Source organism: Theropithecus gelada, chromosome 12 (assembly GCF_003255815.1).
Source record: "Theropithecus gelada isolate Dixy chromosome 12, Tgel_1.0, whole genome shotgun sequence".
NCBI classification, from domain to species: domain Eukaryota; kingdom Metazoa; phylum Chordata; class Mammalia; order Primates; family Cercopithecidae; genus Theropithecus; species Theropithecus gelada.
In genome coordinates this window covers 78,894,056-78,909,428 of record NC_037680.1, presented here as the reverse complement: position 1 = coordinate 78,909,428, position 15,373 = coordinate 78,894,056, and the positions used below count along the sequence as shown (strand labels likewise).

The window sequence follows — 15,373 nt, the reverse complement described above, 5'->3', positions numbered from 1 at the left end:
CCCCAGACCTCCATTTCTTTCTTTAATTTACAAATTTGTCTTCCTTTGCTATTATCCACCAAATTCATTCACTGGTTCACTGGCTTCCCTACATTCCCAAGCCTTACTGCCATCTAGGGTGACTTCAATTTTTATATGATAACCCATCTGTATTAGTCTGTTTTCATTCTGCTATAAAGAACTGCCTGAGACTGGGTAATTTATAAAGGAAAGAGGTCTAATTGTCTCACGGTTCTGCATGGCTGGGGAGACCTCAGGAAACTTATAGTCATGGCGGAAGATAAAGGGGAAGCAAGTCACCTTCTTCACAAGGTGGCAGGAAGGAGAAATGCCAAGCCAAGCGGGAAGAGCCCCTTGAAAAAACCAACAGATATCGCAAGAACTCACTCGTTATCACAAGAACAACATGAGGAAACTGCTCCTATGATCCAATTACCCTCCACCTGCTCTCTCCCTTGACAAATGGCAATTATGGGGATTATAATTCAAGATGGGATTTGGGTGGGGACACAAAGCCTAACCATATCACCATCCAACACGCTAACCTAATCTTATATTCCTCCATCTCTTATTACACAAGACACTTTAGCCACTCATTTCCAAGGCCACACCTTGACCCTTGTTATTACCAAAAATTTCTTCACCTCTAAAACCTGAAATCCAAGTCACTCTCTTATTGCCATAACACGCCTGAGGAACATAATAACTCCTAGAAGTAACTGTGTTTTATTATAGTAGTGATTCTCAAGGTGAGGAGCGAGATAGAAAGGAGTAAACTCCCAAAGGTACAGCATTAATCTGCATCCCAAAGGTTTGCTTGATTTGAAAACCTCCACTGGCAATTTTTTTTTTTTCTTTAAGAGAAGGAGGCTTGCTTTGTTACCTAGGCTGGAGTGCAGTGGAATAATCATGACCCACTGCAACCTTGAACTCCTGGGCTAAAATGATCCTCCCGGTCCAGCCTCCTGAGTAGCTAGGACTACAGGTATGTGCCACTACGCCTGGCTAGTTTTTAAATTTTATTGTAGAGATGGGGTCTTGCTTCATTGTCCAGGCTAGTCTCAAACTCCTGGCCTCAAGTGATCTTCCACCTTGGCCTCTCAAAGCTCTGGGATTACAGGTGTGTGCCCTGCACCTGGTTCACAAGTGATTTTGATAGGCCTCCTATAGGTAGCATTTCTCCTGCCCTCTGTACCTACTGTAAATCACTGAAGGAACTGGAGTCAAAATCTCTTGGGTTTAAATCTTGATTCCCTCCCTGACTTGAGTAAGTTATCCATTTTTGCACCTGTTTTCTCATCTATGAGGATAGAATTATTTCTTGCTTTATAAGATTATGTGAGATAATAAATGTACAGTATTTAAATACTGTACACTCAATACATGTTAACAATTATCATCATCATCCTCATCATCAACATTTATATGCCAATGGCTTCCACATTTCTTATCTTCAGCTCAGATTTCTCTCAGTGCTCAAAATGGTAATCAATTGCTTCTTTGAAATCTCCCTTTGGAAGACTTTGGATACTGTACATTATATTTAACCTTATTTTTTTTCAACTGGGTGCAGTGGTTAATGCCTGTAATCCCAGCACTTTGGGAGGCCAAGGCAGGCGGATCAATTGAGGTCAAGTTTGAGACCAGCCTGGGCAACATAGTGAAACCCCATGTAAATGTAAAAATTAGCTGGGCCTGGTAGTGCGTGCCTGTAATCCCAGCTACTCGGGAGGCTGAGGCAGGAGAAGAATCACTTGAACCTGGGAGGTGGAGGTTGCAGTAAGTCAAGATCACACTACTGCCCTCCATTCTGGACAACAGAGTGAGACTCCATCTCAAAAAAAAAAAAAAAAAAAAAAAGAGTCCTTCTAAGAGGGAGACAAAGCTGGCACGGTGGCTCACACCTGTAATCCCAGCACTTTGGGAGGCCGAGGTGGGTGGATCATGAGGTCAGGAGATCGAGACCATCGTGGCCAACATGGTGAAACCCCATCTCTACTAAAATACAAAAAAAAAAAAAAAGAGCGAGACAAAAGGGTGAAAGGGTCAGAGTTGGAGAAGAAAATGTGCCAGGCTGGGCACCATGATGAGAGTCTGTCTCTACAAGAAACTTTAAAAAATTAACCCGGTGCAGTGGTGTGCACCTTCTAGCTACTTGAGAGGTTGAGGTAGGAGAATCACTTGAGTCCAAGAAGTAGAGGGTGCAATGAGCTGTGTTTGCACCATTGCACTCCAGCCTGGGTGACAGAGCAAGACTCTGTCTCAAAAAAAGAAAATAGGACCATGGAATCAGAGGAGAGAGAGAAAGAGGAAAAAAAGAGAAAGAGGGAGAAGGGGGAAAGGGAGAGAGAAAGAAAGAAGGAAGGGGACAGAGGAAGAGTGAGATATTTGAAGATGCTGAGCTGCTGTTCTTGGATGGAGAAAGGGGACACAAACCAAAGGATGCAACCAGTCTCTAAAAGCTGTAAGAGACAAGGAAACATTCTTCCCTAGTCTTCAGAAGGAACACAACCCAACAGACAACTTGATTTTAGGACTTCTGACTTCCAGAACTGTAAGATTTGTGTTGCTGTAAACTATGAAGTATGTGGTAGTCTGTTTTAGCAGCAATAGGAAACTGAAACGTTTTGTTAAATTTCTTTAACAAATTTAACAAAATTTGCTTAAGTTCATTTTTGAAAATATTCTGTGTGAAGAAATACAGCCAGCCATTTCTGCTCAATACAATGGCTATCTTAAGGAAAAGCACACCTAAGATAGTTTCCATTGTGAGCTGATTTAGCCACTTTATTATTTTTATTCTATTTTTTTTTGAGATGGAGTTTCGCTCTTGTTGCCCAAGCTGGAGTGCAATGGTGTGATCTCGGCTCACTGCAACCTCCGCCTCCCGGGTTCAAATGATTCTCCTGCCTCAGCCTCCGGAATGGCTGGGATTACAGGTGCCCGCCACCACGCCTGGCTAATTTTTTTTTGTATTTTTAGTAGAAACAGGGTTTCACCACGTTAGCCAGGCTAGTCTTGAACTCCTGACCTCAGGTGATCCACCCGTCTAGGCTTCCCAAACTGCTGGGATTACAGGCATGAGCCACCGTGCTTGGTGCCACTTTATTTTTTATTAAAAATTTTTAAATTTTAATAAAAATTAAAAGCCAGGCACGGTAACTCATGCCTGTAATCCCAGCACTTCGGGAGGCCGAAGCAGGTGGATCATGAGGTCAGGAGATGGAGACCATCCTGACTAACACGGCGAAACCCCATCTCTACCAAAAATACAAAAAATTAGCCGGGCGTGGTGGTGGGTGCCTGTAGTCCCAGCTACTCAGGAAGCTGAGGCAGGACAGTGGGGTGAACCCGGGAGGCGGAGGTTGCAGTGAGTCGAGATCGTGCCACTGCACTCCAGCCTGGGCGACAGAGCGAGACTCAATCTCAAAAAAAAAAAAAAAAAAAAAAAGACTAACCAAGTGCTGTAGTTAGAAGAGTGGAAAAAGTAAAACAAGGAGTCTAATCTGTAACTGACTATGAACAATCAATTGAGATAACTCACTACCTTCAGAGAAGTTTAATTAAAAAAAAATGAAACACTGGGCCGGGTACAGTGGCTCACGCATGTAATCTTAGCACTTTGGGAGAGCAAGGTGGGTGGATCTCTTGAGGCCAGGAATTTGAGACCAGCTTGGCCAATATGGCAAAACCCCTTTGCTACTAAAAATACAAAAATTACCTGGGTATGGTGGCATGCGCCTGTAGTCTCAGCTTCTTGGAAGTCTGAAGCAGGAGAATCGCTTGAACCTGGGAGGCAGATGTTGCAGTGAGTCAAGATCTTGCCACTGTACTCCAGCTTGGGCAAGAATTGCCTGAACCTGGGAGGCGGAGGTTGCAGTGAGCCCAGATCGTGCCATTGCACTCCAGCCTGGGTGACAAAAGCGAAACTCTATTTCAAAAGAAAAGAAAAAACGTTTAAGAATTACTGCTCAGTCTGGGCGAGGTAGCTCACGCCTGTAATTCCAGCACTCTGGGAGGCTGAGGCCGGCAGATCGTGAGACCATCTTGGCCAACATGGTGAAACCCCATCTCTACTAAAAATACAAAAAATTAGCTGGGTGCGGTGGCACGCGCCTGTAGTCCCAGGTATTCGGGAGGCTAAGGCAGGAGAATCGCTTGAACTTAGGAGGCAGAGGTTGCAGTGAGCTGAGATAGTGCCACTGCACTCCAGCCTGGTGACAGAGTGAGACTCTGTCTCAAAAAAAAAAAAAAAAGAAAAAAAAAAAAAGGAACTACTGCTCTAGCTTATTTCAGCTTACTCTCTGACATTCAATTTAGATGTTATTTATTTATTTATTTTGGAAGCTTTTCCTGACCAGCTGGCTTGGATGTAGGCTCCCTTAATAATCCTCTTCAGCTAGTACTAGCAGCTCTTTTCAAGGCCATTGTATTTTTTAAAAATATAATGGTTTTACTGAGATAATTAGCATATACTGCTCACCTCTTTAAAATATATAATTTTTAGTGTATTCATATAGCTGTGCAACCATCACCAATCAATTTTAGAGCATTTTCATCACTTCCAAAAGGAACTCTGTACTCATCAGCAGTCACTCTCCATTTTCTCCCTAATCCTTCAGCCCTAGTAGTAGGCTGGAGCAGTAGCTCACTAATGTTGCTGTGAACATTAGTGTACATACTTTTGTTATATGTTTTATTTTTATTTTTAGAAACAGAGTATATTAGTCTGTTCTCACATTGCTGTAAAGAGCTGCCTTAGACTGGGTAATTCATGAAGAAAAGAGTTTTAATTGACTCATAGGTCTGCAGGCCTAACAGGAAGCATGACTGGAAGGCCTCAGGAAACTTAACAATCATGGACCAAGGCAAAGGGGAAGCTAGCACCTTCTTCACATGAGAGCAGGAGAAAAAGAGAGTGAAGGGGAAAGTACTACCCACTTTTAAGCAACCAGATCTCATGAGAACTCACTCACTATATCAAGAACAGCAAGGGGAAAATCTGCCCCCATTATTCAATCGCCTCCCACCAAGTCCTTCCCCCAACATTGGAAATTACAATTGGACAGGAGACTTGGGTGGGGACACACAGCCAAACCATATCACAGGGTCTCACTGTGTTGCCCAGGCTAGAATGCTATAATAGCTCACTGTAATCTTGAACTCTTGGCCTCAAGGCATCCTCCTGCCTTGGCCTCCCAAAGTGCTGGGATTACAGGCATGTGCCACTGAGTCTGGAATGGATATATGTTTTCAATTCTCTTGGGTATATACCTAGGAGCGAAATGTCTGGGTCTTATGGTGACTTTATGTTTTACAATTTTGGGAACTGACAGCCAGTTTTTCAAAACATTTTTGTTTTTTGAGACAGGGTCTGGCTATGTTTCTCAGCCTATAGTGCATTGACTTTTCACAGGCTTGATCATAGCATAGCCCACTGAAGCTTCCACCACCTGGCCTCAAGGGATCCTTGTGCCTCAGCCTCCCAAGTAGCTAGGACTGTAGGCCAGTGCTACTATGCCTAGCCTAAAGCATTTTACATTCCTACTAGCAGGGCATAAGGGTTCTAATTTCTCCATGGCCTTGTCAACACTTGTTATTTTCTGTCTTTTTGAACATAGCCCTTCTAGTGGGTATAAAGTGGTATCTCCTTTTTTTTTTTTTTTTTTTTTTGAGACGGAGTCTCACTCTGTCACCCAGTCTCACGCTGGAGTGCAATGGCGTGATCTCAGCTCACTGCAGCTTCCTCTGCCTCCCAGGTTCAAGCGATTCTCCTGCCTCAGTCTCCCGAGTAACTGGGATTACAGGCCTGCGCCACCATGCCTGGCTAGCTTTTGCATTTTTAGTAGAGATGGGGTTTCACCATGTTGGCCAGCCTGGTCTCCAACTCCTGACCTCAAGTGATCTGCCTGTCTTGGCCTCCCAAAGTGCTGGGATTACAGGTATGAACCACTGCACCCGATCATTTTGTTTGTTTGTTTGTTTTATTTTTTTGAGACAAGGTCTCACTCTGTTGCCCAGGCTGGAGTGGAGTGGGATGATCTTGGCACACTGCAACATGTTGCCCAAGCTGGTCTTGAACTCCTGGGCTCAGGAGATCTGCCCACCTGGGCCTCCCAAAGTGCTGGGATTATAGATGTGAACCGTGGTTCCCGGCCTCCTTGTGTTTTTTTTTTTTTCTTTTTTTTTTTGAGATGGTGACCAAAACAACAACAACAACAACAAAACAAAAAACAAAACAGTCATTCTTTTGCATGTGGACGTCTAGTTGTGCTAGTACCAATTGTTGAAAAGACTGTTCTTTCACCATTGATTTGTCTTGGTGTTTTTGTTGATGTAAATGTGAGGGTTATTGATTTATTTCAGGATTCTCAATTCTATTTGTTTATATTCTTATCCTCCATGAGTATGCCCGTAGGGCCACTGTTTGTGCCAGTAGGGCCATCGTGCTTTACAGAAGAAATTTAAGAAAAATCATTTTTTTTCATTAAAAGTCATGTTTACTAATCTAGCACCATAATTCCAGTCTTAGAACCTCCCATGCAATTGGAAAGGGAATATGTGAAGAGGTGAGAGTTGGAGATGTAGGGTAGTTCTCAAATTGAGGCTCCATTTTGCTTGCTCTAAAGCCAAAAACACAGGTTCTAGCAAAGAAGAGGAGCCCAGTGGCTGGAGATGAAAACAAAAGCTTTTGGTTCAGATGGTAAAGGAGGCCCTCAAGAGCAGTAGAATCAGTGTATCTGGAAGGCAGTGCTGGAGGCATTCTCATGAAGTAGGGGGTTTCTTCTTGGCATCCAAGTCCTTTTTAATTTCTTCAAGTTTTTTAGCCAGGTTTGGTATGTCATAGTTCTGAGCCAGATACATTCCAACCACGTTGCCCAATGTAAATCCAAGCAGGAACTGGAACATGATGTTGGTGGGAGGGCCAGGAGGGCGCAAAGGGCTGCTGCAGCTCGGCGGGCCGGTCGGAGCCTGCTTCTCCATGCGCGGGGCGCGGAACCGCACCCCCTCCTCCTTTTTTTTGAGTCGGAGTTTCGCTCTGGTCGCCCAAGCTGGAGTGCAATGGCGTGGATCTCGTCTCACTGCAATCTCCGCCTCCCAGGTTCAAGCGATTCTCCAGCCTTAGCCTCCCTAGTAGCTGTGATTATAGGTGTCAGCCAACACGCCCGTCTAATTTTTGTATTTTTAGTAGAGACGTGGTTTCACCGTGTTGGCCAGGCTGGTCTCGAACTCCCGATCTCTGGTGATCCGCCCGCCTCGGCCTCCCAAACTGTTGGGATTACAGGCGTGAGCCACAGCGCCCTGCCATGAAGAATCATTCTTTAACCTTAACGCAAAGCAACCAATTCAAGGGTTGGAATTACCCACCCCCTATTTAGAACTTTCAGCAGCGGTCTTCAGCATCAGTAGCCATCAAGATTGTGTTGGGTCGTTGATTTCTTGTTGTTTTAAATCACGGTCATGTGTTTGGCAAGAGTGCTGGTCAACGGAAAATGTTAGTTCTAGAGCTGGCATTCAAATAAACATATTTGGGGGTGGGAGGTTGATGAGCAAGGCTGGGAGGAGACAAAAGAAGTATCCCGGCTCAGTCGTCAGAGACGCGCAAGGTGTAATGGAGAGAGGAATCTAGGCTGTGAGTGGTTCCAAACACTGAGACATGGAGCCAGGACTTTTGCTCCTGGGGGATGGCCCTAGTACTGATGCGCTGGACCTAGTCCTTGAAAGAGCTGACAAAACTGCCGTTCACCCGCGCGACCACCTGCAAAGCAGCTCCACAGCCCGCCCCTCCTCTTGGCCGCTCCCCCACCCATTTTCCCGCCTTGTCTTTCCTCTCTTCCCTCTCTCCCTCCTCCCTGCGCGTAGCGGAAGTGACGCGAGGCGTAGCGGAAGTTACTGCAGCCGCGGTGTTGTGCTGTGGGGAAGGGAGACGGATTTGTAAATCCCGGAGCGAGGTTCTGCCTACCCGAGGCCGCTGCTGTGCGGAGACCCCCGGGTGAAGCCACCGTCATCATGTCTGACCAGGTACCGGGCTGGGAGCCATCCATCGGCGGTGGCCAGGGCCTTCCCTGCAGGTCTGCCTGCCGCTAGGCTGGGGTCGGGGATGGAGGCGCGGGGGAGGGGAGCGCGGAATGGGGGAGGGGGCGGCCGGTGGGGAGTGGGCAGGCGAGGGAGGGGAGCCGACTAGGGCCGGAGGTGCCAGGGCCTGCTGCGGGACTCCCGGAGCCGCCCGCCCCTCTCCGGGCTCGCTCATCACCCCCTGTACCCCAAAGCCTCTGGTCGCGGCCTCCCTCATGTCGTCCCACTTCTTTCTCCCGGGTCGACCAGGTGCAGAGCCCCGCTTCCACCTCCCTGAGAGGGTCCCTGGAGAACCCGTCCATCTCCCTCCAGAGGACTGATCGCAGAAGCAGGGCCCTAGGCCTCGGTTATGTAACGGGAGAGAATCCCTGACTGGGAGGCTCCGTGGCCCTGAGAAGCGGCTGGACTCTCCACTTTGTGCTTCTTCGTCTGGAGGGCGTGGGGCGGCCAGGGGGGAGACGTCCGATGTTGTTGGGAATCCTGCCTCCGTTCGGATTGGAGCTGGGGCAAGGATGCCGCTGCTCTTCTCTGAGTCTTTTTCCGTGTGGGGGTGCAGAGCTGTCGCCTTTTTACTGTACTTTCCCGTTTCTTACTCGGGATTGGTTCATCCTAGCTCTCCAGTTGTAATAGAGCATTTAGAATAACCAAGAAAGAAAATAGAACTAAACTGCTACAGCAACAAAAAGCATCTCACCTGGGCATTAACCTGAAGCAGGCTCATATTTTTGAGGAAAAGCATAGGAAAACTTTGTGTATGTAGAGTAGTTGCAGAAAGTTGCCTGGTAAGGCAAAGTGCTCCAGCTCACTGTTAGTATCAATAATTTACTTGGGATTTGCACTTAATCAGGAGTGATAGATTTTCCCTAAGCTTTTCTTCCTCATCCTGTTCTAATTAACCACCTTTATGGCTAGTTTTTAATTCGTAAAGTTTTTGTCTGGTCTTTTGTTTGCTCAGACGACTTTTACTTTTTTTTTTTTTTTTTTGAGACGGAGTCTCGCTCTGTCGCCAGGCTGGAGTGCAGTGGTGCGATCTCCACTCACTGCACCCTCTGCCTCCTGGGTTCAAGTAATTTTCGGGCCTCAGCCTCCCGAGTAGCTGGGACTACAGGCACGTACCACCACACCCAGCTACTTTTTGTATTTTTAGTAGAGACAGCATTTCATCATATTGGCCAGGCTGGTCTCAATCGCCCTACCTTGTGATCCGCCCGCCTCGGCCTCCCAAAGTGTTGGGATTACAGACATGAGCTACCGAGCCCGGCCGACTTTGACTTTTTCCATTATTTTTGGACTTTTACTCGTTTAGTGGTATTCAGAAAACTATTTTTCATTCAACTCCACGATGTACTTGAACTTTTAAATTTAACACACCTATTCCCTTGGCTTTTAACCCAGTTTTGTACCATTTGGTGAGAGCAAGTGAGGTTTTTGCAGATTTGTACTATTGTACAAAATGTACACTTAACATTTTAAAGCTCTACCATAATCTAGATTGATTTTGGATGGATCTACTTACTAATAATCTAGATTAATTCCCAAATTGGCATTTTAAGTGTTTCCCTAGGTAGTTTTTTACTTGGTTACTAGGAAGAGAAGTATAGGTGTAAATGCTTAATTTCATCATCCTTTTATTTTGCTTCTCAGAAGCGTCTAGGAAGCATTTTGAAATTTATTGTAGACCGATGAAAGAGCAACATAAAGAAATAATTATAAAATGTAGACTTTATTGCTCCAGTTTGAAGTCAGGTCATTTAAGAGAGACATAAAGAAATGAGGGACCTAGGATACAAATACATTCTTTTATTTCATGTTCATACTAGGACATTATTTGTCTTTTTCACTGTCATTCTTTTATGAGTGTTCAATGGACATTTCTAGAAACTAACATGACCTGTGATAAAACAAATTAAGTGTGGAAGCAGATGTGAAAATCCAGCTGTTTTTATTAAGCCAGACATTAAAGAGATTTGCAAAAAAGTGTAACAGTTCCACTCTTTCATTAATTTTGTTTTGAAAACTATTTTCAATAAAAATATGTATTTGTTAACATATAACAGATTTGTTGGTATTTTAAAATGAATTAATATTTAAGACATTTCCCAGTTTTCAATGTTTAATACTGGAAACATCAATAGATGTAACCAACCTAACAAAAGCTTTATGGGATTCTAAATAAATTTAAGTGTAAGATTCCTGAGAACAAAAAGTTTGAGAATTGTTGCTGTAGGCTGATTGACCAACATCATTATTAATAATTAGGACTCGCTGGGCGTCGTGGCTCATGCCTGTAATCCCAGCACTTTGGAAGGCCAAGATGGGGGGATCACGAGGTCAGGAGTTCGAGACCAGCCTGACTAACATGGTGAAACCCTGTCTCTACTAAAAATACATAAATTAGCCAGGTGTGGTGGTGCGTGCCTGTAATCCCAGCTACTCAGGAGGCTGAGGCAGGAGAACTGCTTGAACCCGGGAGGCGGAGGTTGCGGTGAGCGGAGATCACACAATTGCATTCCAGCCTGGGCAACTGAGTGAGACTCCGTTTAAAAAAAAAAAAAAAGACCCAGTACATTGGCCGGGTGCAGCAGCTCACACCTGTAATCCTTGCACTTTGGGAGGCCAAAGTGGGGGAGGATTGCTTGAGCCCAGGAGTTTGAGACCAGCCTGGGCAACATAGAGAGACGTGGTCTCTACAAAAAATAAAGTTAGTCAGGCATGGTGGCCTGTACCTGTGGTCCCAGCTACTCAGGAGGTTGACATGGGAGGATCACCTGAGCCCGGGAGGTCGAGGTTGCAGTGAGCCAAGATCATGCCACTGCACTCCAGCCTGGGTGATAGAGACCCTGACTCAAAACAAACAAGATCCAGTACAAGTTCAGTGTTGAGTGCTAAAGACTTAAAGAGTTATGAAGCTGAACCTTTAATCTTAAGAGATTTATAAGTGAGAGCAAGAATCTCCAAATCCTGCACTGTTTAATATCAGCATGAGACTAAACCACTGTCCTAAAAAGAGAACCTTAATTTGAATCAAGTTATTTTAGAGTGATGTATTTTCTGAGGCACCTCTCAGAAGGTTATTGTCTGGTGCCAAAATAGTGAAATTGAGTAATAAGGTTAAAATCGGTGGACATTAAATACACACAAGACTTCAATTGCTGGGTTCTCCATTGATTAATAAAAAATGATTGTTTTTGGAATTTGAATGAAACACTTCTTAATGGCTGAGTAGGGTGACTTAACGCCTATAATCCCACCACTTTGGGAGCCTGAAGTGGGTGGGTCACTTGAGGCCAGGACTTTGAGACCAGCCTGGCCGACATGACTAAAGCCCGTCTTTACTAAAAATACAAAAATTAGCTGGGCCTGGGGGCTCATGAGTGTAATCCCAGCTACTTGGAAGTCTGAGGTGGGAGGATTGCTTGAGCCCAGGAGGCGGAGGTTGCAGTGAGCTGAGATCATGCCACTGCATTCCAGCCTGGGTGACAGAGCAAGACTGTGTCTCAAAAAAAAAAAAAGAAAAGGAAAAAAAACCAAAAAACCTTTTTTTTTTTTTTTTTTTTTTGAGATGGAGTCAAAAAATTAGCTACCACGCTCGGCTAATTTTTTTGTATTTTTAGTAGAGACAGGTTTTCACCATATTGGCCAGGCTGTCTCGAACTCCTGACCTTGTGATTCACCCGCCTCAGCCTCCCAAAGTGCTGGGATTACAGGCGTGAGGCACCGTGCCTGGCAAAAAACAACAACAACGAACCCACTTTATAATTTTAACAATTCCAACATCATCTAGTAGATTTGTGTACCATTATTAAATAATCCTTTAAAACAAGTTCTAAACCTAAGGCCCATAGGCCATAAAGACTGAAAGTTCCCTTACATTGTATGGAGTATTTTGTGAGTATCTGTGCATATTTTTTTTTTTTTTAAAGATAGAGCATTGCTCTATTGCCCAGGCTGGAGTGCAATGTGGTGTGATCTCGGTTACTGCAACCTCTGCCTTCCGGGTTCAAGCGATTCTCCTGCCTCAGCCTCCCTAGTAGCTGGGATTATAGGCGCATACCACCACACCCGGCTAATTTTTGTTTTTTTTGTAGAGATAGGGTTTCACCAGGCTGGTCTCGAACTCCTGACCTCAGGTGATCTGCCCGCCTTGGCCTCCCAAAGTGCTAGGATTACAGGTGTGAGCCTGGCCATATTTTTTATTTTTTATTTTTTTTTTTAATAGGAGAAAGGACCCATAGTCTCATCAGGGGTACATGATTCCTCAAAATGGTTAAGGACCATCCTTTAACCAGTAACAGAAATCTGATTGGGTGTTTTCCTTTAGCCCAGTCTCACAGAACCAGAAGCTTAATATCAAAAGGATAAGTGTAATTTGTACAAATATTTTCCCCTTCCTCCTTTCTGATATTTGAGTTTATAGTGTTTCTTTTTTATATCAAAATCATCAAAGGTAGCTTGGTTAGCACTTCAATTCAGGTCTGTTAATTGTAGCAATTGGATGACTGATTTGCTCCACTCTAACTGAATCTGTATTAACACCCCAGAAAGAGAGATTGAATGATTTCCTTTTATCTTTAGTCAAGGATTTGGAAGCATTGTGTAATTCTGATTATTGGATACATTACCTCAAAATTTTGTGACTTAAAACAACAGACATTTATTTTGCTCATAAATCTGCAATTTGGACAGGGCTCTGTGGGTTAGACTCATCTCTGCTTCTAGGTGTGTGGGGCCTCAGCTGAGATGACTCAAGTGGCTGGGGGCTGGAACAACTAGGGGTGGGGTGGGATGAGACTGGATGGGGCAAATGTCTCCATATAGTCTCAGAGCCTTTCTTAGTGGTTTCATCATGTGTTCTCAGCATAGAGACCCCAGGGAATTCAGACTTACATCTCAGGGATCACAGATAATAGGTGCTCCAAGAGAACCTGGGTGGAAATAGCAAGGCTCCTACAACCTAGCCTTGGAAATCACTTCTGTATTCTGCTGGCCATTCAAATCACTAAGGTCAGCCAGATTCAAGGGAAAGGCGTTTATTTAGACACTGTTTCTCAATGGGAGGAGTAACAAAGAATTTGCAGTTATCTTTAATCTACATTAATTGTATTTTTCCTGCCATGATAGTAGTATTCCCTGCAGTGTTATATAACTCCCTGCTATTGATTTTTACTGATTTTAGAAATTCTTTGCTTGAGGTAGCAGGAGAATATGATGAACTGGTTGTGTGTTAAAATTCATAATTATGTGTACTACTATTTATATCATAGAATAGTTATGTTAAACTGTAGTTATTACTTGCATATGTAGTTAATGATGTGTACCTTAAGCATTTAATGCCCTAGGAGAAGAAGAATACATATTCTGTGTCCTCTCTGATAGACATGAGGTCCTGCTAGTGGATGTTAACAAATGTATGGATTATAGCATTATCTAAACAAACTTTAAAGGAAGCACTATCTAAAACTTTACTAGTAGTTTAAAAATTGAATATGAATGTTATGATTAGAGTGCTCATTAAGATTTAGTAGTTCAGATTTCAAAACTATTAAGCAGTTGTCAAATCATGACATCCTTTAGTCCCGAAGGCAGTTAGGGTATCTCTTTCATAATTTTTAACGTGTAGTGTTACAGTTATTTATGTTCCCTTTTTTTTTTTTTTTTGGAGATGGAGTCTCGCTCTGTGGCCCAGGCTGGAGTACAGTGGCATGATCTTGGCTCACTGCAACCTCTGCCACCTGGTTGAAGTGATTCTCCTGCCTCAGCCTCTCAAGTAGCTGGGATTACAGAATTGTGCCACCATGTCCGGCTAGTTTTTGTATTTTTAGTAGTGACGGGGTTTCCCATGTTGGACAGGCTGGTCTTGAACTCCTGACCTCAAGTGATCCGCCTGCCTTAGCCTCCCAGAGTGCTGGGATTACAGGCATGAACTACCACGTTGCCAGTTATTTGCATTCCAGGTGTCTTTTCTCCATTACGTCAGGCTTTATTCATCCTTTTTTCCCTGTAATGCTTAGCACATTGAGTGGATAATTAGTAAAAAAATTTTTAAAGGAGAGTGGCCAGATTCATTCAACAGATGTTTATTGAATGTCACAATGTTCACAGCACGATTCTAGGCCCTCGAATTGGAAGGTCGCCTCAAAAACATGAAACAGCAGGTACCTTCCTCCTCCTTTTTCAGTCCTCTTGATGTTGTTTTGTTATTGAGGCAGGGTTGGTTGCCATGGAATCGTTTTCTCTTATGATATTTTTGCATACCTTCTTCACCTTTACTTTTGTTAGCAATAGACCTGGTAACTTTATCTCCGAAGTTGAATCATGTACCTCTTCCAGAACACTGGGATTGTTAAGGACAATTTTTTTTTTTTTTTTGAAACGAAAGGTCTCACTTATTTATTACTGAAACTAGCCAATCAACGGGTTTGTAACAGATTCAGAGAGAAAAAATATATTCCCAATAAAACATGTCCAACTCTTCAGATAGTGGTGACATTTTCAGCTCGATATGGTAACATGATTGTGACCTTCAGACAGCATAAGTATGTTGTATCATGCAATTCCTTATAGACCCAGTTTGGTTCTTCTCCAGTGTCTCCTTTTGGAGTTTTACCTGTTTTTATTACCAGTTTTCATCTGAATCCACTGGGAAATGGGACGATTTTGCCTTTGTTTCTTGACCAGAAATCACTTAACCTTGAAAGTCTTGTGAGAAGACATGCAAGAAGTGGAGTCAAGCACACACCACGATGGTGGATAAAGCAAGAGAGGCCGATAATCTTTTTTTTTGAGATGGAGTCTCGCTCTGTTGCCCAGTCTGGAGTGCGGTGGTGCCGTCTCGACTCACTGCAACCTCTGCCTCCCAGGTTCAGACGATTCTCCCGCCTCAGCCACTCCAAGTAGCTGGGATTACAGGCACCCGCAATCATGCCCAGCTAATTTTTGATCTTTGTAGAGACGAGATTTCACCATGTTGGCTAGGCTGGTCCTGAACTCTTGACCTCAGGTGATCTGCCTGCCTTGGCCTTGCAAAGTGCTGGGATTACAGGCATGAGCCACCACGCCTGGCCCAGTTAATTTTTTATTAAGACATCTTTAGCATTCCATTTTGGAATTCCCTGAAGTTGTGATTTTTTAACAAAAGATACATAATGCTGATATTCTATTTAATTAAATTACTTAATTTTTTTGAGATGCAGTTTCGCTCTTGTTGCCTAGGTTGGAGTGCAATGGCGCGATCTTGGCTCACCACAACCTCTGCCTCCTGGGTTCAAGTGATTCTCCTGCCACAGCCTCCCGAGTA

General features: G+C 44.0%; 2 protein-coding genes across 4 annotated transcripts in view; one reads left to right on the top strand and one right to left on the bottom strand.

Annotated features, from left to right (window-relative positions):
* Window positions 1-6,765: 6,765 nt before the first annotated feature.
* LOC112635782 (short transmembrane mitochondrial protein 1-like) lies at window positions 6,766-6,909 on the bottom strand. Its single transcript, XM_025403859.1, has one exon. The coding sequence runs from the start codon at window positions 6,907-6,909 to the stop codon at window positions 6,766-6,768; it is 144 nt and encodes a 47-aa protein (XP_025259644.1).
* Window positions 6,910-7,861: 952 nt separating this feature from the next.
* The window catches only part of SUMO1 (small ubiquitin-like modifier 1), a 32,638-nt gene continuing 25,126 nt past the window's right edge, over window positions 7,862-15,373 (top strand). For 2 of the 3 annotated variants that reach the window (XM_025404408.1, XM_025404406.1), the window contains exon 1: window positions 7,862-8,022. In XM_025404408.1, the coding sequence (XP_025260193.1) occupies window positions 8,011-8,022 (12 nt within the window). In that variant the 5' untranslated portion in view covers window positions 7,862-8,010. The remainder of the gene's footprint in view (window positions 8,023-15,373) is intronic. The other variant, XM_025404409.1, reaches the window with a different exon arrangement.